We start from the raw sequence: 25,552 nt of genomic DNA on the forward strand, positions 1-25,552 counted from the left end.
CTTTACCTTAATGGCCTATTTCAGCCACTTCTCACTCTGGTACCTGGGCCAGAAGGCAAAGTGGAATGCATACCAACTGGTGGGCAGGGCTTCTCCCTACCTGTTGATAGTTAACAACCTTTTCTGAAAGTTTAATTGGCCATCCCAGCTTGTGTTTGCAGGCTAAATCCCAGTGTAAAGAACTTCAGGTTTGTATGTTAGGAAAAAAAAAATTACTTTAAGAATTTGCTATTTTGGGGAAGGGTTTTCACCAGCACTCCCGCAAGGAGTACCCCAGGTTGCTTCTCAAAGACCATTCCACTCAAGAATGAGAGCCCCTTGACATTGGAAAAATGCCTCTTCAGCTCTGCCTCATGCATTCTGTAGGCAAGGGACTTCCTTTATTGAAGTAGAGGAAGGCACAGTAGCCTGACCCTGCCCCTGCTCAGAGGCTCATGACAGGTGATCAGAATAAGTTCCATACACTGTTCACAGCTCAAAGGGACCAAAGGTGATAAAAAAGGAAATGGGAGTCTTACCTGCCAGACTGGACATAAAACCTGAATGAGGTGCAGGCTAGGGGCGACCCCAGGTTGCACACACACTGGCACAGACCAGGGAGGAGAACAGACTAGGCTGGTACCACATATACACAGGAGTATAGCCAAGAAGGGCTAGGATGGGCCCTCCACATCTGATAAGGACATTTAGGTAAAAGGGAGTGGCCAGGTTCCTGCACCAGGGACCAAGCATGACTGAACCCATGCAGCAGAGATGGGTCACGAGCAGACTCAGTCATTGATCCATTGCACTGCCCGCAATCATCTGACCCTTCAAATGGGTGCTGGGATCATTGTCACTTTCAACAGAAGAGTAGTTGTGAGAAATCTTCTTTAGCTTCTTGCAGAGGGCATCCTTCTGGACCTTATTCACACACTTCTACCAACCTAGAGATGGAGAAGAGGAAGTCGACAAAGAGATGGATGGCAAAGCATGGCAGCTCCTCTTTGACCTTCCACAACCAAAGGTCTCTCCATCCTCAACCATATCTGTCAAGACAGACATCCCAACCAAAGAGAGAGGAGCAGTAATGACCAGGGCAGCTACTTCAAGAGTAGCATGCACATCCCTGAATGCAGTGTATTCTGCCTTGGAGGGGTAAACAAAGGTAAACCAGAGCTGAAGCAATTGGGCCAACTGAGACTGATGTGGGTGGAGAGTCAAATGTTGAAGGAATGTGTTCAGGAAGGAATCCTTTGTCTCCTGGGGATGAATCAGAGTTGATGGAGAAGAGAGAACTGGAGCAGGAGCTTCAGGAATATCAGGAACGAAAATCATAGGCCAAGGAGAGTTGGTTGATTGCCATCTGGTCTGCATTTGGTCCAAGCAAGGGAAGAGTGGGTGGACACCTTAGCTGTAGAAGCAGCAGGGTTCAAGTCATGCACTCTGAATACAATGACTTGACCTTCATAGAGTTCTTCCCTATCAAACCATGCTTTTTTCCACGGCAGGTGACCAAGAGTTACACTTGACACATTTCAAGGATGGCTTACACTCCTGACCTCTGTAAGTATTACATAAGAATGTTGATAGATATTAGAGGCAACATGAATCTAGCACACACACAATAACACTCTGGACATATATGCAGACATTCTTTTGAGGTGAATAATTATCTGGTACCATTATCCTTAACCACAGTCAGCCATAGCAAACAAACAAGCCAAAATTATCAACCATTCAAAACCGAAAACACTTAAGGCCAAAGCTTCAACAACAATCATGATGCAGAGTTTACTGAGGGAGTGGGTGTATCTCCCACCCCCTCACCACCTACTGCTAGTTGACTACCTAGGTACCAGGCTTGAATGGCATGACCAACTTTTGCTGAAGTATTTCCATTTAAAAGACAGAGGTCTCTGTTCTTGTAGGAATGAAGTGCATTCTAAAGAAAGTACAAAGATGTATGCATGAGGTTCTGTTATTTACCATCTACTCAAAGGCATAAATTTTTTGAAATTTTGAAAATTTGAGTACTGTAAATTACCAGTGTTTAAAACAGTGTGTATTCATGAATGTAATCTGTTCATTTTTTCACAGGTTACTTTATGCCTGGGTAGCAAAATTGTAAATAGTAATCCCCAATGATGACCAAATTATTCTCTTAAGAGTTACTTCACTTTCATATAATTTAAGTACAGTGACAACTGCCTATTTTCCAATGAAGCTTTGTAAATTTCAGCTCCCATAAACAGTCTGAGTGTTTGGTACTTTGTTGTTTATACCCAGTTATTTGAAATTTTTTCATAAAATATAACACACTACTGTTGTTAATGACCTTCACTCAGCTTTCTTTTGAATTTTCAAAGTCTGCACCATCTTTGAAAAATTACTCTTTCTTTACTGAAGTTTTTCTTTTGCTGTCTGTGCAGTCTGTGTAAAAGTTCAATTACTTGGCAACCATTTTCAGTGTTGTTGAAATGAAATGAAGTTAATGGAGGCTTTATGATGAGTACAGTATTGTGTTAGCTTTATACAGTGTGAATGCCTTTACTATAGTTTGTAAATTCTGAATTAATGTAAGTTTTGTTGGATTGGGTAACTGTATACTGTACAAGGAGAGTACATCCTATTCAAAACTTAGTGGCATACTAAAATTTTTCAAATATTTTATATACAGTACTGATAAGTTATTGTTTCAGCATGACCAAAAGTTTTTGGTCATATTGATTCAGAGCATTTAATGGTATACTACAGTCTATCTCAAATATTTTATATACAGTATTTAATACATTGCTATGTTAGTTTTTGGTTATGTTTATTTATAAATGATTTTTGACCTCAAAGGAGTTAGACTTCAAAATGCTGATTTTACAATGTTCTTTATAAACGAGCTCCTTACTGTGCACACTTACAGGTCAAGTAATTTGCAGAGCATTTTCATTTCATATTTAATCTTGAATTACTCCATTTTTATGGCTTTCAGGAGATCTATACTGACGTGACCTTGGCATGTGGTGGGAAGTTTTATCCTGTGCATAAGCTTGTTTTGTCAACTTGTAGTGATTATTTTCTCCAGATGTTCGAGAGAACATCTTGCAAACATCCAATCATCATATTGAAAGATGTACAATGTCGAGAAATGGAGGCTTTGTTGAGTTACATGTACGAAGGCATAGTATGTGTGCCTCAGAGTGATTTGACCCAGTTGATAATGGTTGCAGAGGCCTTACAGATTAAGGGATTGGCAGTTCCTGATGAAACTATGTGTACAAATAATAGATTATCCTACACTTGGAGTCCAACAGATGATCGAATAAGCCCTCATGCAAAGCGTCTGAGACATGGTGACAATGGTGCTGGTGTATTTTATCCAAGATACCCTGATAGCCTTAAACCAAAGACCTTGACTGGCATACCTTCATTCTCATCTGTACCACCTCAGACCCTTAATTCCACTCCATCTGTTCCTAGCGTTGGAAAGCATGTTCAGCACAATGTTCGTCCATCTTACACCACTGTCCGTTACTCGCCATATTCTAGAGAATCTGAACGCCAGCAAGCATCTCCCAAACAGATTCAGACAATAAGTATGAAAGAATTTTTAGGAATGTTTAAGGGTGACCAAAAGCAGAGCGATTTGAAATTGCCTGTTTCTCAGAATGCAAGTGAAGGAACGACCACCTCGCAAATGGATACTTGCTCTACATTTGATAATGATAAGGTGGGTTTGGTTTTTAGTGTTCAGTAGATTAAATAAGAACTGTAAGATATGAACTGGATTAGATTTAGATAATATAAAGTAAATTCCCTCCAAAGAAAGGGGCTGTTGTGTTATATTTTGAAAAGTCTTAATAAGCTCATGAATTTTCTCTTTCTATTTTTATGTATCCTTCATAGATTTCTATACTTGCAGGAAATCATACCAGAAGCTATTGTAAAAGTTGAGGTTGAAGAGGGAACTGAACCTGTTCATGTGGAAGACCTTGCAGAGCCACCTTGTAGTGATGCTGAAGCTAGCCATGTTCATTCCCAACATACAGGAGAACTGCTTAAATCTGAACCCTCTACTGGAGAAGGGGTAAGTATACTCTCTCTCTCTCTCTCTCTCTCTCTCTCTCTCTCTCTCTCTCTCTCTCTCTCTCTCTCTCTCTCTCTCTCTCTCTCTCTCTCATCAGTAGAAATTAAATAAAATTTCAATTGTTACAGGGTCAGATGCAAAATAATAATTTTGTCATTCCTCACATGTATTAGTGAACAAAGGAAGCCCTTAGTTTTAGTAATGTTGACTTGAACAAAACCTCATAGCCAAATAAGGCCATTAACTGGTGTTACTGATTTAAAACTAGTACATGTTATTCACTTACATCAATGCACAGAAAGTCCTCTTAGATTAGGAGGGCAGGCCTAAAGATTTTTATTTGATATCTTGGAACAAGATGCAAAATGATCAGTAGTGTTTTAAGTTTTTTTTTTATAAGATTAAAAGAAAAAGTAGAATAATTGAGTTGAACCTTTGCTCATATTTTCAGCATTGTTACTTGAAATTAAGACAGGAAGATTTTAACATTTTTTCCAGGTACAGTCTCGCACAGAACTTACAAAGGTTTTCATTAGTGATTTAAATTTTTGAAGTAATGTATTAGCAATATAAGGTTAGGAATGTTTTCATTAATGTTTAGATGTGCTCTTTTCAGCATTACTGTATTTGGACAGTTTATTGTTGAATAAAATAATTTGCTTCAAGGACCAGAAACTGTATGAGGAAAATGTTGCTATGCTGATTGTGAGGAAATGGTTTAATTTGTTCTCATCTTTCAGTGAATTTCCTTGGATATTTTATTAAATTTCAGATTAATTATTGAATTGTTTTGTTAGGGGAATAAATAGAATCTGGAGATTTTGGAAGTTATTGCAAGTTATGATATTGTGCATTTTCTGGTAGGTCATATGGTGAAGTAATGAGCCAATTTTGGGTCAGATGTTACTCAGAAAGGCGCTAAAGAACCAGTCAAGAGAAAGAGACTGAAAAGTTTTCAGACAACTATAGTGATGGAGTAGATTTACCTGTTATTCAGGGAGATAGTTTAGATGTATCTTTGCGTTGTGCAAGGTTCAAAGAAATTGTGTTCTAATGTTTTCTGCTGTTGCTACCTCAGGCAGAAAACAGGACAGTGTGCTTGTCTGCATCATATTATATGTTGACTTCATTCTGGAAAGCCTTTATTTAAGCAGAGATTACTGTATTTCATTTGTATTTAAAGCTTTTGTTAACTGGTCATTTATAGTGTAGTCTGTACTAATGAGGTGTAAGATATGGAAAAAGAGCATTGTCTCTGTTTCCTGATTCATATATGTACAGTAAGACTCATTAAAAATTATTTATTAACATCCAACAAATAAAAAATATAATACAGTATATTGCAACTGACAATCCAGGTTTAATAGAATAGAATAAAGTGTAGGATTTATGACAAAGGCAAGCACTCAAACTTATGAGATCATTCAGCACTGAAATAGAAATTGACTATAAAAAAGTTTGTAACATGAGGAAATCCCTTGCAGTTGCACTACGAATCAATTGTTAGGAGAGGGTGGAAAGTAAGATGGAAGAAGAGAATAGGAATGGAGGTACAGTAAAAGGAATGAGAGGGGTTGCAGCTAAGGACTGAAGGGACGCTGCAAAGAACCCTAAGTAGTGCCTACAGTGCACCACATGGGAAGCACTAACAACACTAATCCCGTGGGAGTCAGTTCAGTCTGCTGGATCTTTCCGTTTGTCTCAAGTTCACTGTATTCTGGTCAAGTTAGAATAACTTTGCACTGTACCAAATGAAGTTGATATTAACAGCTTTCAGGTTTAGTGTTGTGGATTTTCTGTACTCTTAAATACAAAAGAGTTTCTTATTCCACATACTTAAGGAACTTGCATTATCATTTTCTTTGGTGAGAGTTCACACAGAGATTATATTTGGAAGTATATTTAGGGCCAAAGCCCAGGCACTGAAGGCCAGAAGGCCATCCAGTGCTGTAAAAGAAAGAGTAAATAAATTATATTAAGGTAAATGAATTTATGAATTAGTGAAGGAAATGATTAATAAATAAAATGAAGCAATGTGACCTATAAATAAAGTAAAGATATGAAGTATAATGAATAATGTGATATACGTATAATAAAAAATTTAATGTCATTAAAATTCTGTACGATGTAATATATATATTAGGAAAAAAATTAAATATCATTAAAAATTTTTATACACTTTAAAAAAGAGATGATAGCAGAAATATCTGCTTCATCTCCCAAAATATCTGAAAGGGATTTATCCTGGAAATATCTTTCTCTTTGGTTAAAATATCTGGGACAGACCACCAGAATATGCTCCACTGTTAGTGTCTTGTCACAGTAAGCACACTCTGGAGGGCTGCTGCCTTCTAAAATAAACTGATGGGTTAAACGAGTGTACCCAATCCTTAATCTAAACCCTTAATTTATAGAGATTGGCAAAATGATTGGACAAATATACCCCCACAAAACAAACTAAAACAAATTAGAACAGAAGTTTAAAAAGTAGCATTCTTCTACCCAAGCAAAGAATCAATGAGAGTTATTTTAACAAGACTCAGAATGAGACACTCCAGACTCACATGGTCATCTGATGTCAACTCCACTTTCATTAACCAACTTGTGAAGTGTAACATCCCAGTAACAATCAAACACATCTTGATTGATGTCCCAGATGGCATCATGAAAGAAAGACTTATTTACAAAATAAATCAATAAAGGATATTCTAGCAGAAGGTAATAACTTTTCAATTAATAATATCATTCTCTTCTTAAACAAAATTAAATTGATAAGTAAAATATAATTTCCCCCCCTTTTTTTTTTTTTTTTCTCTCTCTCCTAATTCCCCCCCCCCTTTTTTTTATTTATTTATTTATTTAGTTAACTACTTAATTTTTTATGTACTCTTTCCCCCATTCTTTTCCCAGCCTGAGAAGAACCCTAAAAGAGTTCAGAGGTCTGGTTAAACAAATCATTTATAACTAACTAACTAAATTAATCTGATTAAAATAACCTCTTTTCTTCTGTCAAGCTGGAATGACGAAGACCATGGCAGTATATTATCTCTAATATTTCTATATTTTTTATTATTGGCAAGAAGAGAAGTCCACCTTTCTTGCCATTTACTTAAAACATAAGAGCTAATAGGACCTTTTAGGTATGTATGAGGCACTTTTCTGAAAGTGGTTTCTGGTAAAATATTAGCAGCTTTCACTTCCCTGTCTGCCATCTCGTTTCCATGAATCCCCACGTGAGAGGGGACCCAACAGGAAGAGACTGATTTACTCCAACAATAGATACAAAAAACTACTCCTGAATAGATACAAAAAACTACTCCTGAACTTTTTGAATTAATGGATGAAAGCTATTAGATTTTTTAATAGCTTCTAAAGTGCTTTTAGAGTCTGAGTATAGGACAAAATTAGTGTCACTACTTTGAAAAACTAAAACTAGGGCAGAGATTATGGCTGTTAATTCGGCAGTAATTATTGATGCAGAGTCAGGTAATTTAGCTGTGTTCTAAGAATTTTCCCTTAATCTCTTCTTCAGTGCAGTCCTTTTTGTTAAACAATTTCTTACATACTAATGCTTCTGGAATATGCCATGGAGGATTTACAGGATATTCTACTTCTAGGACTCTCACAGGATTTAGATGATTATTCCTAACATCCTCATTCAGTCCGAATTTAAAATTGGTTTAGAAGCTCTGTGCAAGAAAAACACTTTGAGAGTCTGTTTCCATTAGTACTTGAAGGAGGATTGCAAAGGCACTTTTCATTCATACATATCACAACCTTAGCTCTTGCCTTCAGCAGATCAAGGGAAATGATATGTCGATGTACATGCTTTCAACAGGTGAGTTAGGCATATTCTCAACCCCATGTTGTATACAACATCCAGGTCCTTTGGTAGGGTACATCTCATCATAATCTTGCATGACTCATTTACGCCTACTCATCCCGGCCCAACTCATCCCTGGCCCAACTCATTTCAGCAGTGATTAATAGGAAATTGTTAAATAATAAAAACACCACATTAGAATCAAGTATGACTCTTTCATGACACTAAAAATAAATTAACACCATATAATTAAAGACAAAAAATCCATGAAAATATAGAAAAAAAAATTTATTTTATGTTATGAGAAATGCCTCTTAAATATTCAATGGGAGTCCTTTCATTAAAATTTTGGACAATTCTAAGAATGCGGGAATCAGTATCCTGTACTTTTTAATTTGGCGGAGTGATGAACTGCCTGCTATAAGTGATTCCAAATAAAAATCTCTGCAACTCTGAACTTTTTAAATTCATTTATGAATTTCAGAATGTAGGATGTTCCATTCATTCCATTTGTAATCTTCTATTCCTCCTTCTGCATAGTTGTTTGTTTTATCTTCATGATTCAAAGTTCAGAAAATACAAATTCCACATTTCCAATGGAAAGAGTATTGCCGCGTCTGCTATTTCCACGTCTGTTTAACACATTCTATAATTGTCTTCAAGCCAGTTTAGTTGGCACATGCTCTGAGATATTCATCAGCTAAGACATCAATATATGAATCAATATGATTGACAGTACAAATGCAAGCGTAGTATCATCTTTACTTGTAAAGAAAACTGGCTATCGTTATTATAAGCGAGAACTTAGACCCAAAACACTTATTGTGTTTTTGCATGTTTGGCTAAGGTGAAAAAGCACCCTTTTAGTTCCTGACTTGTGGAAAATTTTCATGATTGCCAAAAATGCTGCAATTTCAAATCATACAACGATTCCGGGTTTACACGTTGGTTGACATTCTTTTTATCATTTTAAATAGCCTTGAATATGCAACTTTCCGTTTGTTAGGTAATAGAGCATAAAAGCCTGGATATAAGTTGGGCTGGAGATGGCTGGGCGGAGGATAAGTTAGGCCGGAGATGAGTTAGGCGGTGATGAGTTGGCTGGCGATGAGATGGCGATGGGTTATCCCATTTCGGGTCCTTTAGCTTGGTTTTACAAGCTGAGGAATAAATTTGACAGCCCTAGTTTAGTGTAGATCGACACAGAGAGTCATATAGCCTCAGAAGGGATTTCTTATCAGCCCCCCTACTAAATCCAGAAATAACCTTTAAAATATTCAAAGATTGTTTAACATAGATATTTAGGGGCTGGCCCATGTTAATTTATGGTCAATAGTCATCCCCAAATTTTACTTCATTTTCATAAGGAGGATAGACCCTTTTAGTTAAGTGTAGGAAACTCCTCCACCCCACCACCTATTGGAAATCTTACTGCATCTGTTTGGAAGAGGAGAATTTGAAACCATTCTCATCAGCCCACATAATAACGTGTAGACCTTTGTAATGTTTACATACAGACAGAGAATCATATCCTGTGCAGTATATTTGCAAGGTCATCAACAAAGCAAGCATTTAACAGGGGCAAGATTTTTCCAGCCACACTATTTATTGCCACTGGAAAGAGTGTTTGCCAGCCTTCCTTAGAGACTCCTTCCTCCTGCATAAAAGGTTGGGAGAGGAATTTCCCACTCTTAACAAAAAATCTGTCTGGTAAAGAGATATATAAACCTGATCATTCTTCCTGCTCGCCCCATCTTGTGCAATTGTTTCATGATGCCAGATTCTCAAGAGTAGTGTCATATGCTTTCTCAAAGTAAAAAAATGCAGTGATGGTCTGACATTGTTTGGCGAATCCTTGCAGAATTTGGTGAGTAGCCTCAGCTAGGGATCGGGTGGAGCAGTTTTCCTGAAACCAAATTGAAGTAATGAATTAATCCTTTGGTTTTCAGGTGCCAAACTAGTTTAGTATTTATCATTTTCTCCATCAGCTTACACACACACAACTGGTAAGAGCTATTGGTCTATAGCTGGTGGCTTGGGAAGCATCTTTATTGAGCTTTGTAATAGGAACAATTATGGATATTTTCCAGTCCTTTGGTAAAATTCCTGTTTCCCAGATTTTGTTTATAATCTTGAGGTAAATATTTTTGGCATCATCATTAGGTGTTTAAGCATTTCATATATAGTGTAACCTCTTCTAGACTGTGGATTCACTTGAGAGACCACCTCATGAAATTCTCTCTCAGGAAAAATTTGTAGATTTTATGGTTTCAGATTTTCCCGAATCAAATTTCAGAGTCATTTCAGAATTCCTAATTCTTTGAAATTTTGGAGAATAATTGGTAGGGCTGGAAACTTTAGAAAAGTATTTTCCTAGCTCATTGGCAACTTCAGTGGGCTCTGTGATTAGAGTGGTATTTATTTTTAATGAGGGTAATGGTGATGCAACAAATTTTTTACTCAGTTTCCTTATTTTGCGCCACACCACTCTTAGTGGGGTCTTAGAGTTAGTCCATTAATATAAGTAAAGTAACATTCTCTTTTGGCTTTTTCTTAAAAAACACTGCTGTAGCTAAGAAAAGCATTGTAGGTTAATTTACACTGGGGAGCCACTAGTCTTGTAAAAAGGTCTACAGTAGCACTTCTAGTCACTTTCCTCAGAATACCACATGTCTTATTCCACCAGAGACAGTCACAGGTTTGCATTTTGTTTTGGAATCAGGCCATCAGCACTTTTCCAAGTAGATTCAATAAAGCAATCATAGGCATCTACATGAGAATGAAAGGACTCAAGCTCCTATCTAGATTGACACCCCGCCTCAATTTATCCCAGTCTACCTCCTCTACATCCCACTTAGGTAAAACTTCAGATGGAGCATTCAGAGCATATTTCAAATGGATCGGGTAGTGATGTAGTGATCACTTCCATTTAAATCTTCATTAACAGACCAGTTAAAATCAAGGTGGATACTTGTTGAAGAAATACTAAGATCCAGTGCAGAGAAATGATTATCATGAATGTTGTGGAAAGTCATTGACCCATTATTATATATGGTAACATCATTCTTGTCAATAAGGTCTTGATTAGCTCCGCTTCTGTCTAAAAACCAACTTGCCCAGGGAGTTGTAGGCATTAACATCACCTAGGAGAAATGCAAAGGGCTGGAGTTGGTTAATTATTTATATCTCAGTGTTAAAGCAAGGTCTGGTGGAAGGTATAAAGGAGCAGATTGTTATCCTCTTTTCCAAATGACTGAAATAACAGCAGCAGAGTTGTATTTAATTGTATTGTGGAGTGCTGTAGAGATTTAGTGTAGTGCAGCACACATGCATGAACACGATCACCAATTGGGGGTATGATTTAAATATGGAATAATTTAGTCCAGGATCATAAGGAGAGTTGCCTAACATTGTTTCCTGTAGGCATATAATCCCTGGATTGATGTTTCCTGCAGGCATATAATCCCTGGATTGAATTCATGCATTAAAACTTTAAGGTCTTCTTTACGGGCTCTGAGACCTTTACAGTTCCACTGAAGGATATCGAGCATGAATGCTAAGGTGGTAAAATGTGCTACTTCCCACTGCTTGGAGGGGAAGTACTGTCCCTAGGGTAGAGTGGCAAATTCTCCTTCATTAGAGTTTGTTTTCTTAATCCCTGTTCATCTAAATTGGAGTTCGAGGTCTATGGTTGATCTTCATATTTTTTATTATGATCCTGATGTTCAAATTTCTACTGTGATTCTGTGCACCATAATCCTATTTGTCTTAGGGCAGCAAGGCTAGATTGAACTCAGATTTTTTTGGTCTGAATCTACTTTTGGAACCACCTTTCTATGAGGAGAGATCTCTTCCAAGACACTGAACCCATTTGAAGTTTTTATTGTAAAACTATCATTATTTGGGGAAGTATTTCTTGTGTGCTTCTTGGTAGTTGTAATTGTAGCTTTGTTATTATTTTTGTTTGTGGCTGTGACGATTGATGGCTCTGAACTAGCTGTATCTAATTGGGATTGCTCCTTTAGCTTATTTTTGTTTGAAGCATTTTTAGAACACCTTCGTGAATTATTAGTTGATTTTGGCACACATATTTTTGGAGATGAATCGGCAGCTATTGTAGAGGTGGCATTTGTATCGACTTTTCTGTGCTTTTGGAAGCACAATTTTTGGTACTGGACTCCAAAGCACTTGCCGACGAAAGTTTACCTGTTTGGAGGTTTTCATTATTATTCATAGTCCGAGGAATAGCAGGTTTGTGATATCTACTATCAGAAGCAGTTATTGGTGGCCTTACATTGCTGGAATTTTTCACAAGTTTTATTAAAGATGCATAGGTAGAGTTGGCACTTTTGTTTGCTCCCATTACCATGCGCTTTCCTCCGCTAATGCTGATATGTTCATTATCAGCCACTGCCAACACTTCTTACTCGAATCTATATCTGGGGCAAGCCCTAGAATTTGGAGTGTGATCACCCTTACATAGAAAACAGCATCGGGCTGCTTCGCTCTCATAAAAATTATCATGCTCTGCAGAGCACACAGAACACCTTTTATTGTTATCACAGGAATTTTGAAAGTGGCCATGTTCAAAGCATTTGCGACACTGTGGGATTTCTTTTATATTTTTTAACCTGCATCCTCTCATGGCCAACAATGATGGTATCAGGCAGGTAATTGGAGGAGGAGGAGGTTAAAAGGATAGCTCCATCTCCTCCCCTTTAAAAACATGCAAGTCTTTTGAGTAAATTACCCCTTTCAGTGTGTTGAAGAATCTGTGAGATGAAATACATTCAACATTTCCATTTTCAGGAGTTTAAAGTTAGATAATAAGAAGTGCTTGAGTCTCATTACCAGCTTTATTAGACTTTTCTTTCCATAGCGTTTTAAATTTCCAGGAATGGAACTGCTCTCTTACATTCGGTAGCTTTTATTAAATTTTCCCTCCTCCTTGTAGATATGCCATAAAGGGAGGAGGGATTCTGAATACGTGGGGCTCAGTCCATGTTCTTCAGTCTTAGGAATAAAATCAAATGGCTCATCATTTAAGTTTCACTGAAAACACTTTCGTGCTTAGAACGAGTCATTTAGAATGTGGCCATGAGTCTTGTTGTGCCTCACTAGCTTCAAGGGAGAGAAGAATTTATAAAGCAGAAAATGACTTCTTATCTTTTCTAGAATCAATTTAATTCTTTCCACTCTGCCAAATTGTTTTGATACACTGTATAACATTCATAATCTAATGACAAGCCTACGTTAGTGCAATAAGGACTCTATTATTTGAATCAAATCCACCCAGATTTACTAACACCCTGGTGTCTCAGTGTTTGGTTCTGTCCGACAGCCAAGCTCAGCTCGTATCCATGTTCATGCCAGAAGTTGTTGCCAGTGCCGGTAAGTCGTTGGATCCAGGGGAGGGAAAACTAATAGCCAAATCCATAAATTTAAACCAGTCTGCATGCAGAAGTCCAAAAATTGAACAGCCAACACCCAAGAGCCCCTCCACAACCCTGACAGCACATCAGAAAGGGAAAACCAGGCAGCTTCTACTGCCCAGCTTCCCCACCCCAACACACTGCCAAAGCCTGCAAAGAGACCCCAAGATGCCAAGCATGCACACATCAGACCACCACACTGCGCTGGCTCATCCACCCACCCAGAACTGCTTTGTTATGTCAAGAAAGTATAGTGGATTAGTCAGGTATTTACCCATTCTCCTGTTCAAGCTGAAGTGAGTGTTGACTTGTAGTCCACCCCCATACCCTACCCTTTCAGGATGCACCAATACACTCGCAGTGGCCCAGGTATAAGCCAAGGCGGCCTGCTGGGGTTCTGCCCCACTAATGTCCGACAGTCCCACTCCAAACATATTGGTGGGCTTCAGACAAAAACCAAGAGTCACCTCTAAAACCATCCCAGGATTCTGATGGGCTGATCTGAGATGGTTCGACTCCCAAGATAACAATGGGAGAATCCATCACTATCTCTTAGGTCCAAACCTTATTAGGTGGCAACTCCAACCACCACAACTCCACAATTAGCTAAATGCAAGCCTTCCAAAAAACGATCCCTTCTCAGATTCCCCTAAGCAGTAAAATTTTGCCGTCTTGAAATGTCACGCTATTTTTAAACCAAAAACTACATAGGACGATTCGTCAGGACCCAGACCAAAGGCCAGGGTTCCTTAGCCCCTCACCTCGTCAAGGCGTCGTACTCGAGGGGAGAGATTATATTTGTTTCATTGGTGGGGTTCCATCTTCCAGTTTTGTGTCTGAGGGTTCAGATACCTCATACAATCCACACAGTCAAGTAGTTCCCACTGATGTAATATATAGGCAATACAGAGCAGGATGTGTTGAATAGATAAGTGTTCTACTGGCCAAATTTACTTGCTTCTACAGGTGATTTTGTTTTATAGTTGTTGAATAGTTGATGGTAGTTGATGGGGTTGATGGTACTGTCTGCAAGAGCTAAGCCCATGGTACATTTCAAGGAGAGAGCTCATATCATGGTTGTTAATTGCCCAGACTTGGTTGTGCCACTGAGGTGTTCCTGTAACCAAGATGTCAGCGAGAACTGGTAGAGAATATGTGATTTTTTTTTTTACACTATTTACAATCTTAATTGTATCATATTGTTTCTTTTTTAAAAGTAAAAAGTATACTTCACCATTTACAATCTTGTGGTCATATTGATAGCTTGAGCTGCATGTTTGTTAATTTTTTGTAGATGAAGAGAGACTTTGGCTTCCTGGCAGGAGATTCTCAAGCAAAACATCTAATGCCCTGTATGACAACTTGAAGAATAGGATGTTTGTATGAGCACTTCTTTAAACTTACTTTTGTCCCACTCTTAGAACATTTTCTTACTGATGAAACATTCATGTTCATCAACATGCAAAGTAACAAAAATTTTTTTTACTTAGAACTGTAATTAATTTATTTAAGCTTTATTATAAATTAATTACAAAACTGCCGAGTCTGAAGGTCTCACTTGGAGGATTTTTTCTCAACAGCAATGAAGGAAGAGACCAAGGCAATAGATAAGAAGTAATGGACAGAAAACAATTCAGCTAGGGGCACAGGGGAGTGTTACACATATACTCTATTAACAGTGTATATTGCGAGCACTTTTAAGTGATCCCTGTGCAGGGACTGTGGTTGACAGTTGTCTTTCGTCTTCCAGTAAGTGTATGCCCAGGTACCCAGTATTGAAAGAGGAAATTATAGTTTACAGCTCATTACAATTGGGTGGTTCTAAATCTTACATGTTCTGCAAGCTCAGACAGAAGTGCTGACAATCTAGCAAAATATAATTGCAGGTTTTTTTTGCTGTTTTTGAGCTGCTAATTACATACCTATCATTTTGAAAAATATATTAGATTTAGTTAACTTTTTCTGTACAATTGTAAGGAAAGTCTTGTGCGAATAATGAGTTTTCAGCTTTACTCTCTACACATCATCATCATTATCCCTTTTACTTTGGATTTTCCTCAAGCAGATTTAGAAAGAGATAGTTCTCTCCATTCTCTTCTGTCTTGTGATCTTTGCCTGAATATCTGTGTGATTTAGATCTTCATTTAAGCTTTTCTTCAGAATTTTGTCTTATGTGAATAGTCACTGCTTATGGTGAGGTTTGTAGATGGAACTGTGCTACATGTAGCTAAGTTCTTAAACTTTTAATTTTATACAGTATAAGTAACTTACACAGTAATTACATAGTAATTAGTTTCTTTTAACCGGCAGCTTAAAATTTTGAAATAACAGAGTCACGCTAATTTGTTTTTTTAGTTATAAGTGACATGCCGCCCACTTAGTGCTTGAAAGTGCAACATAGCAAGAGGCTTCAATTTGTTTCTGCGGCTAATGGTTGAAGGACTGTAGTTGGCAACAACCAGATTTTGAAATTTATGCTTTGCAGGTTGTTTGCTGTATCTTTGATTGTTGAAGTATTTATTTTTGGCCTTTCGGCGCAATTAACATAGTGTTAGGCGAGTTTTGATCATTGGTTTACGACTCTTTGCCCGTTTTTGGACTTAAATTAGAATTTTTAGGATGTCTGACACTAAATTTCTGAGATGTTCAGCCGAGTTACGCGCGAGCGTAAGGAAAATGTTTTAAAATTCACCATAAATCGAAATATTGTGCTAGAGACTTCCAATTTATTGCAAAATGAAGGTAAATGATTGAATATTACTAGAATGTATGAGTTTTGGCTTACAATTGCGTTTTTACCATTTCGGTCGAGTTAAAGTTGACTGAAGGTTGAAATTTTGGCAGTTATCGTGATTTATGTGAAAATATTTCAAAACTGATAAAAGCTACAACCATGAGCTAATTTCTGTTGTATTCTACATGAAATTGCACACATTTTCATATATAAAAGTTTGTGTAACGACTAATGTAAAACGATGCAAACATTACGACAACATGAAAGAATTTCAAGGATGTTAGGCCGAGTTACCGCACAGGCGTAAGGGAAAAATTTTTTTTTTTTCAGAAATTCTACATAAATCGAAATATTGTGCTAGAGACTTCAGTTTTATTGCAAAATGAAGGTACATGATTGAATATTACTAGAATGTAAGAGTTTTAGTTTATAATTGCGTTTTTACCATTTGGTCGATTAAAGTTGACGAAGCTTGAAACTGGCAGTTATAGAGTGATTTATATGAAAATGTTCAAAACTGAAAAAGCTACAACCATAGGTTATTTTCTGTTGTATTCTACATGAAATTGCGCACATTTCCATATATAAAACTTTATCTGTGACTAATATAAAACAATTACAAACATTCACGACAACGTAGCGAAAAATTTCTGGCGCGGAGCGTAAGAGAAAAAGATTTTTCAAAATTCACACCGTCGAAATATTGTACTAGAGACTTCAATTTATTTGCAAAATGAAGGTAAATGATTGAATATTATTAGAATGCTTGAAATTTTGAAAACACAATTGTGTTTTTCGACCATTTCGTCGAGTCAAAAGTTGACCAAAGTTTAATTTTGGCAGTTATATTGATTTATATGAAAATATTTCAAAACTGATAAAAGCTACAACCATGAATTATTTTCTGTTGTATTGTACGCCAAGTGCGCACATTTTCATATATAAAACTTTATGTAGCGGCTAATATAGTTACCAAAAATTACGACAAAATGGCGAAGAATTTCTGAAATTTTCGGCCGAGGATTACCGTGCGGGCGTAAGAAAAAGTTTTTCAAGAAATTCACCGCAAATCGAAATATTGTGCTCGAGACTTCCAATTTGTTGCAAAATGAAGAAGGTACGCGATTTAGATATTACTACGAATGTAAGAGTTTTAGCTTACAATTCGTTTTAAACCATTTAAATTAGTCAAGAAATTGACGAAGGTTGAAATTTTTGTAGTCGAAGCGTTGCTCGTCCTCGGCATTCAGCAGACAATTTTAGTAGACGTTTGCTACACATCCAGCAGACGTTTAAGGGTTAAGGGATCAACAGAAAAATTCTTTTTCTGGTCTGCCAACCACCACCAGAATCCAGTGAAATCCATGCTTTAGACAGAAACGCCAGTTTTCTCAGGGAATGCAGTTTGCTCCTTTTCCCTGACTTTCTGGCTAAAAAGCAGATAGCCTTCAAATTCCACTTGGCCTCGTTGTTTTAAGATCAGAGCTTGTCCGAGATAAGTAGGGCCATCTGAAGAAGAAAACTCTGTCAGTAGGACCATAAGTTTATCTTCACAGAGCAGAAGGACATTCGTGATACTTCCAAGGAATCTTTGGTGTTCTGTGAAATATCCTCCAGACCCTTGTCTAAGAATGCCCTTGCATTTTTCTAGGAACCTGATTTCAGAAGCACCTTCCAGCAGAGGCGAAGACTCTCTCTCTGCTTACAAGGTAACCCCATGAGATAAGAGCGGTCGCTACGTCTTTGGCGTTTAAGTGCAATTTATCACTCCACGTCAATTGTGGCGACGTTTTGGGGTACAATTCGATTTTTGCATCACATTATTAAGTGATAATGAGACTACTTACAATCAGTGCAGTACCTTGAGTCCGTTTTGCCCGTCTGGCGTGGTGTTGGGTGAAGAAACGTAGAAAGCAAAGTCCTCCCTTTAATCTCTTTGCCTTGCTTAGGGTGTTGAGTTTTTGGGGAGCCTGGGAGTACTATGTAGTTGGAGTACCCTCCAGTCTTTTGGTTTTTATGGTTGGGTATTGGTGTTTTTTTAATTTGGCTTTTGGTGGTTATGAGACTATTTACTCTGGATTTATTTTGTGTGGTACTGGGCCTGGGCAGGTGTTTTGTTGAACTTTGCTGGCCTTGGAGTTTAGTCCATCACTACAAAGCGCCCACTGTAGTAGTAGGCCCTCAGGCTTCTACCCGCCTCTCGCTTCTTTTGGATAAGATGGCGCCAACCAGGCAGTATCTACCTCTAGCAGCTCCTATCAGGTAAGGTTCAAGCAACATTGATTCAGTGTTAGTAAATTTCTGTTCTCAGACTCATTACTAATGTGTGTTTGGGGTGATGGCCAACATTCCCACCTCCACTCAATGCAGGAATCAGCTATGTAATTACAGGTTAAATTACTTATATAAAAATGACATTTTTATAATAAAATGAAGTTTTATATATACTTACCCAGTAATTACATGATGAAGCCCACCTGCCCCTCACTTGGACATAAGGGCATAAACAAATTGAAGCTCTTTACTATCTCATGCAGCTTCTCTTACACCTGAAAGTGGCGGACACATTGCCATATAAAACAAATTGGTGTAACCCGCAACCTCAAAATTTTAAGCTGCCTGTTAAAAAGAAACTAATAGCATGTGATAACCCGAAAATCGCCGACAACCAAAAATTGGCGATAGCAAGTAGCGATCCTCGATTGTGGCGCCAATAACGAGGATCAGCAGCACCCGATAACTTGAGATCAGAAAGCGCCAGTAACTGGGAATCGGTGCCAATCAATCATCGTCGTAGCTAGACAACTGCCCGTAAAACCGGATTGCCGATAATCAGGGACTGCCTATATAAAACTTTATTTTATTATAAAAATGTCATTTTTCAGTTCTCCTTTTGACAAAAAAAACGTTTGAGTGAACCCTTTGAAAGTCTGACAGTCTGGGCTTATTAAACTACAGTAGTAATAATAATAAAGGGCTTTTTTTGGTCATCCAGTCAGCTACTATCATATTTACTCATTTCTGACTTACTACTTCTCTCACTTTCTTATCACTTGCTCAACCATATTCATAAATTAGATTTAATTACAAACTTTCATCTTTCCCTATAATTGGCATTTTGGAGTCACAATGATGTTTGTTCATAATGACCATGAGCCTTAGGTTGATATTTCATAAAAAAAGAGTTTGTTCTTGTACAGATAGCTTATTTCAAGCTTCACTGAAAAGTATATGGGGTCATAAATATACTTCTTCTACTAAGTTGTTTTGAAGTTCTTTAGATGTTTCACTCAACCACAGTCTTCAAGATTCTTAGGACTTTTGTGTTTGATTGATAAATGACCTTTAGTTTTCATGATCATTCAAGTAAAGATAATTTTTATTTGTGTATCAATGTAGACATATGCAAAACATTACTAGTCATAAGCATTTTTAAAACTGAGAAAAATTTGTATTATATTTCAGTTCAAAAACTGAGTCAGAATAGTAGCAAATTATGTTTATAAAATAGTTCAGCAACATCACTGAGTCATGTTTCTAGACTCGGGGGCTTGCCCAAAGGAGATGTTTTTAATGTGATAATGTGAGCAAGGTAAAGGTAAAGAAATTGGACAGCTAATTAAGAAGATACTGAAGAGAATGCATCAAAGTAAGTGGCAACCCCCTGCAGGGATGAGTTATATGACGTAGCATATCACAAAATAAAATGTTTGAAATATCATTATTGTAACTTTACTCTGCTGGTAAGCAAACTTCCACTACTAATATAGAGATTTTATCCTGCAGGAGAAGATAGGCGAGTCATCTAGTAGAGAAACTTCTGATGCTTCTACCTCCAAGGCTTTTGACAAACCATCAGATGCAGGCAACACGTACACAAAATCAAGCAGTGGAGACAGCCATTCCCATAATGTAAAGGTCGAGAAGCCTGATGTGCCATCTGTTTCCTCTAGTAATCGTGAAGTGAGTTAAAAATATTTATATTCTTCACTCCCTAAAGTGATGTTAATGAAAAGTACAAGTCCCTTTCCTATGAGATATTTTGGGTAGATGCACCATATTTTGCATAGAAATTTGTTGGCATCTTTTGGTTAGTCACCTAATAGTTAAGAAAACTTTTCTCAAGGCTTAGGTAAGCTGCACAGTACTATAGTTCTACCAGATATGTCTTGTGGAATAAACGTGTATGATATCTGCCATTGTCCACTTGGCTACTTTAAGGGTGTTGTGTCATTCAGTTTTCTTATTCTTTATTCAGAAACCCAGTGGCAGACTCATTTTCTGAATTGGCTCTGGTGATTTCTGGATGTTCCAAGTGTAGTGAAAAATGTGGAGTGTAGTATGAAAAGAAATGTAAGGCAGGTGCATTTGGTTTGCATTGAAGAACCTCAAGTAAAACTATGGAATAAAAGTTATTACTTTTGCCAAGAGTATCTTTTTGTGATATATTGATGTTAATATTACATGCAAGAGGCTACTTCCGGCAATATACTTTTTGACCACTACACTTTAAGGAAGACTGAAATTTCTAACCTATTCCTTACTTCTCTATTCCTTTGTCTTTTACCATTGTGTGTTCTTTTTATCCCATTCCACTTTCATGTTCAGTTTCTGTCACCATATTTTTACCCTCTATTTGAGAACATCTTCATTAGAAGTTGCATTTAGGAGGAAATGAAGGTATTCATAGGGGTTCTATATAAAATATATTTACAAAACAGTAATATTCACCTCAGTAATACGGTAACAATGAAATATATAAATGGTCATTGTGTTGTGAGTGGTCTAGATTTAATATTCATAACGTGAATTCTTCCCTCACATTTTCTTAATGACAATTGTCAAGATACATCAGTGGTATTTATTAAGGTAAAATTTGTGGCTCTTCTATGCATATCAAAAGCAGTTACAAAACTGAGGATACAGTTAGTTTTTGTGCAGTAACTATCTCATTAGACAGTGAATATCATGTAAGATATAAGTTAGCTCCATTTTGTATACAGTATTTATATATTCTCTTTTCTAGGCAAGTGAAAATACACCTCCTAAAACTAATGTTCAGGATGGAACCTCGAATTGGGCTGAGGACGAAGATAGTTCTCATCCTCTTGACCTCTCTGATGCTCAGAAATATTCACAAATGGTAATACGCTACTATCACTTTGTTTTATATAACTTTTTATATACTGAATTAGGTTCATATAAGTGTTTGATTAAGCCTCATACTGATGTATATTTTTTTTCAATTCCCTACAGGTGAGTGCAGAGAAGGAATATTCAAGAATGTTTAAACAACTCTACAATGTGAAACTAGCAAAGTATTCATGCCCTTACTGTAGTTACAAGACCACACACAGTGCAACACTTACAAAACATCTACGAACGCATACTCTGGAAACACCTTACTCCTGTCCATATTGCCCATTTAGGGCCTTTCTTCATGCTCACTTACAGGACCACATGAATACTCATAAAGGTAAGTTATATTGTATTTTAATTTTACTCAAAAGAGCACTGTTTTTTGTATTTTAAAGTATTTTCTTTCTTTATTTCAAAATTATAATAGAAACTGAAGGAAAGTTTAAATTTACGTAATAAAATTACAGTTTTTTAAGACAGGATATACCACTAGTTTTAAAGTAATTGGTTAGGCTTGTTAATAATTCCATGGAAATTGAAAATGACATGATAAACATTTCGAAGTGCTGTTGTACTGCTGCACAAAGAATATTGTGGGTGGCTCAGCACCTACACATATTTCTTTCTTAGAAGAAAATTAAATTTTAGTAAAGCTGATGTATTTTTCCCCAAGCCACTGCTGCTATGTCTTAGCTGCAGGTGCACAGACATCATAAAACACTTGACTTTGTTGTGAAGAGTTGTTACAACTACCTAAAGGTGCATTAGGAATAACAAAAGCTATAAGTTAGGGTCAAATAATTGCTTTTAATCATGGGAAAGCATGCTTATGCCCCTGTTTAACAGTAGTCACTGAAATGTCACTTTAAGTCAGTAAATCTTTTTATCGTGTTGCCTTTGAATGTGAAAATACTGTTGCTTTTTAGCTAAAAGTAGTTTGTGCTTATTAGCAAACCATGGTACTTGGGAGGTGTAAAACTCAACTTCTTAATACCAAATTCCATGCCCTCTTTTGTGGGAAAGCTAACTTGACACAGTTGAGTGAAAGCCTACCCATGCAGTTGGGCTATCCCAAGAGACTGGGCTAGGGATAAGGAAATTTGCCTCTCCTTTTCAATTATTCATAGATAAATGAGCACTGTACTACTGTGTGATTCTGAAAGAAAATTGTTCTCATTAGTTGCTGCTTGTTTCCCTAAAATCTAAATTTCTTAAGCATCACTTAATTCTCTTTTACCACATTGACATAATTTTCTTGGATTGTAATAACAAACTGTTTAGGAAACTTTGCAATGTGTCTTTTACGTATGATGTACTTGGTGTAAATAACATTTCTTGTATAGGATTTTTTTTTTTTTTTGCTGAAGGTATCCTCGTCAACAGGGTCAAAAAGGCATCTCAAAGGGCCGAACTTTTATGCATATTAGTTAACTCATTTTCTCACTTCACTACTTGTAATTTGCAATGTGGAATTTTTTCAAGTGAACTTTTTTTGAGTTCCCCTAATTTTTTGCTTCCTTGCTTATGATACTTTTGAATTTTCATTAAAGATGTTTGTTGTTCCCCATAATTATTATTTCAGAACAAAATTAAGATTGATCTCATTGTCTTTTGCCTTCATGTAATAAGGTGTTTGATCATCCTTAGCTTGATTCATGTTGTTCAAGATATGTGAACATAAACTCATCTGTAATGTAGCCAGATTCACAGGGCCTAATGCCCATGTAAAGAAGACACTGTCAGCTGCTTGTGAAGTGAAAAGTCTTCTCACATGTACTGTAGTCTGTACTTCATAGTCTTACACATCCATGTGAAGATTCTTGTTGTCCTGTCCCAAAGACAGCTTTTGTTTTTATTATAAGTCATGTTGACACTTTTGGGAGCTGGGAGAGTCAAGTCACAAGGATTTTAGATTTGAGCTCTTGGCAACAGTGGTCACAGTGAAGCTGATATTTATTCATTAGCCATTTTGATCTAAATGTGAGCACACACTATCTCCCAGGTATAGTCATGCCTCATGTGGCTGATTGCTCTCCAGTTCTTTTCAGCAATTAAGGCTCTAGAAATCACAGTTGTTGCAGAGACCCTCAACTGGGTCTTGACATTTTTAGCATCAACTCGCCTTCCCAGCTTTGCATGATGCCTAAGTTTGTCTCTGGAATAAAGAGGTGGTGGTAATGGGTTTGAAGGCTTGTGAGCTTCCCTTGGTCAAGTCTTTGGACTTGAGGATATACAGTATTGCTGTGTATGAAGGGTGGCATTTTCAGCAGTAGTTATAATCATCCAGTGAGAGCTCCTTATCACATTCCTATGCCAAACCAGCATATTTGATATTTCTACCAAATTGAAGGATGCTCTTGATGGGCTAGCCTGCTTTTATATGCCATAGTGGCTGTCGCTAAAAGTTCTGTCACATTTACACTTTGTCCAACCAGTTGAATGTGAGAGAATCTGCTGGGGGAGTTTGCTGCTATTAAACTGGCAAGAGTGAGTTCTTGACAGTGCCTGCTCACTTTCAGCCAGTAGTTTGCCTTCATCTTTCTCTAGGCCTCAGTTTGGTTCTTTGCACTTGTAATGTACTGTAAGTTTATAAACATGATCTTTTCCCCGAAGACTAGGACTGTGAAATTTTGGGGAGAAGTTCACCTTCACCAACACCAGGACTGCTGCAGTATACATGGGTTAGCCTCATCTGCCTGGTCTGCTTCCTTATCACCTACCCGTAGGGACATATCAGTCATACATCTGTAGTGCTGCTGCTCTTTGAGTTAATAGACATTGTTAAGGAATGTATCCTGTAACAGTGAGAAATACCTTCGAAGATACTACATCTAGCACCTTGGAATTTTCTGCTTTCTTCTTGTATTTTAAACTACATGCTGCTGCATAATTTCCTTCAACTTTGTGTTGGACAGTGGCCCATTAATACACAGTCAGGATCAATGATACTTTATTAATGCAGCAACTTCCAGTTTTTTCACCAAGATAGCTAACTGTACAGCAGCCTCATGATGTCCATAGAGATACTTTAAGAAAAACATGTTTAGTTGTGGATGCGTTCCAGCCATATATCCTCCCAAAGACTTTCAGTGGAGAAGGCTGAACATTATTTCATGTATCAGCAGCTTTACTGATGGCATCCTTTAAATTAAATGCCTCCAGCCCTTCATTGTCACTTCAGGGCCAGCATTAAAGAACTGGACTAAGTTCTTCATCATATGCTGCTATTATACCTTGAACATAAGATATGATACCTTGGTCTAGGATGGATGAGGGGTGATGTAGAAATTAAACACAACCTATATCCTCATACTGCTTGTCTCTAGCCATGGAATGACTCGGCATTGTTTTTGAATTCAAGAATGTTTGGAATATCATTCCGTTTGGCATATTGCTCAAGAGCTGGCGAGATGTAGCTAAGGTTGATGTTATCCTTGCCCTAGAGTAGAACTTCCAGATTACACAGAACTGCTTGTTATAATCTCTACAGCATCCTTGGTTTCATAGAATAAAAAATTGAAGTAGGACATCTTTTCATGTGTTGGAAACATCACAGGATGATATGGTCCTTAGCAACTTGGAACTGTGGTAGGTATTGTTTTTCCCAGGCCATGAATGTTGTTCATCATTCAAAAGAAGCTTGATGCTGTGACCACTGTTATGAATCTGGTGCTTCAGGTTCTCGAGAAAGATTTTGGTAGCATTCACGACATCTTTTAATATTTTTAGAAAATGAACACAAGCTCATTTTTAAAGCCTTTGTGCCAACCATAGTCTGCATCAAATACCCCCTCTCTTTAAGTACCTCCCACTCTGTTCTTCTGAGAATTGGCAAACAATTTGCTGCCCTGCTCTTCCACATATCCTGAATCCAGAAGAATAGGAGACTCCAGATCTATGACTGGGCCATGCATCTTGGTGATCTTACAAGAAGGCGAGGACAAACAATCCAATGCACGTTATGAGCAGTATCTTCTTTCCTCTGAAGTACGGAACCTCAGACACTGTTAGTTGGACAAGTCATAGTGCTTTAGCAATACCATTGGCACCTTATATTTGGTTCCTTCTCTGCTCACAGTTCAGCTTCACAGCAAAACCCAAGCTCTTGTTCACAAACCTTATTTGTCTTAGCATCTAAGTAACATTATCTTGAACTACTCTTTTCAAGTTCTAAAAAGCCCCTGGCAGCTTAGTATAATCGTACATGTGCTAAAATACAGAGTGCTGTTCAGAAGTCCTGAGAAGGTAATAAGAAATTCAGTCATTGAAAGATCTTAAGAAATAGTTCAGTATGAATCTCAAAGATCCAAGTTTGGCTTGATGGGCAACTCAACTGACCACACGTTGTGTAAATTGTTCTCCCT

The 25,552-nt window shown here is 37.4% G+C and overlaps 1 protein-coding gene across 2 annotated transcripts in view; it reads left to right on the plus strand.

The window, feature by feature from the left end:
* Positions 1-25,552, plus strand: part of LOC136844899 (longitudinals lacking protein, isoforms H/M/V-like) — a 49,543-nt gene that overhangs the window by 14,075 nt on the left and 9,916 nt on the right. For both annotated transcript variants that reach the window (XM_067114207.1, XM_067114209.1), the window contains exons 3-7: positions 2,966-3,703; positions 3,896-4,060; positions 19,836-20,012; positions 21,076-21,192; positions 21,306-21,525. In XM_067114207.1, coding sequence (XP_066970308.1) covers positions 2,966-3,703; positions 3,896-4,060; positions 19,836-20,012; positions 21,076-21,192; positions 21,306-21,525 — 1,417 coding nt within the window. The remainder of the gene's footprint in view (positions 1-2,965; positions 3,704-3,895; positions 4,061-19,835; positions 20,013-21,075; positions 21,193-21,305; positions 21,526-25,552) is intronic.

The sequence above is a fragment of the Macrobrachium rosenbergii genome, chromosome 13 (genome assembly GCF_040412425.1).
Source record: "Macrobrachium rosenbergii isolate ZJJX-2024 chromosome 13, ASM4041242v1, whole genome shotgun sequence".
Lineage (NCBI taxonomy): Eukaryota > Metazoa > Arthropoda > Malacostraca > Decapoda > Palaemonidae > Macrobrachium > Macrobrachium rosenbergii.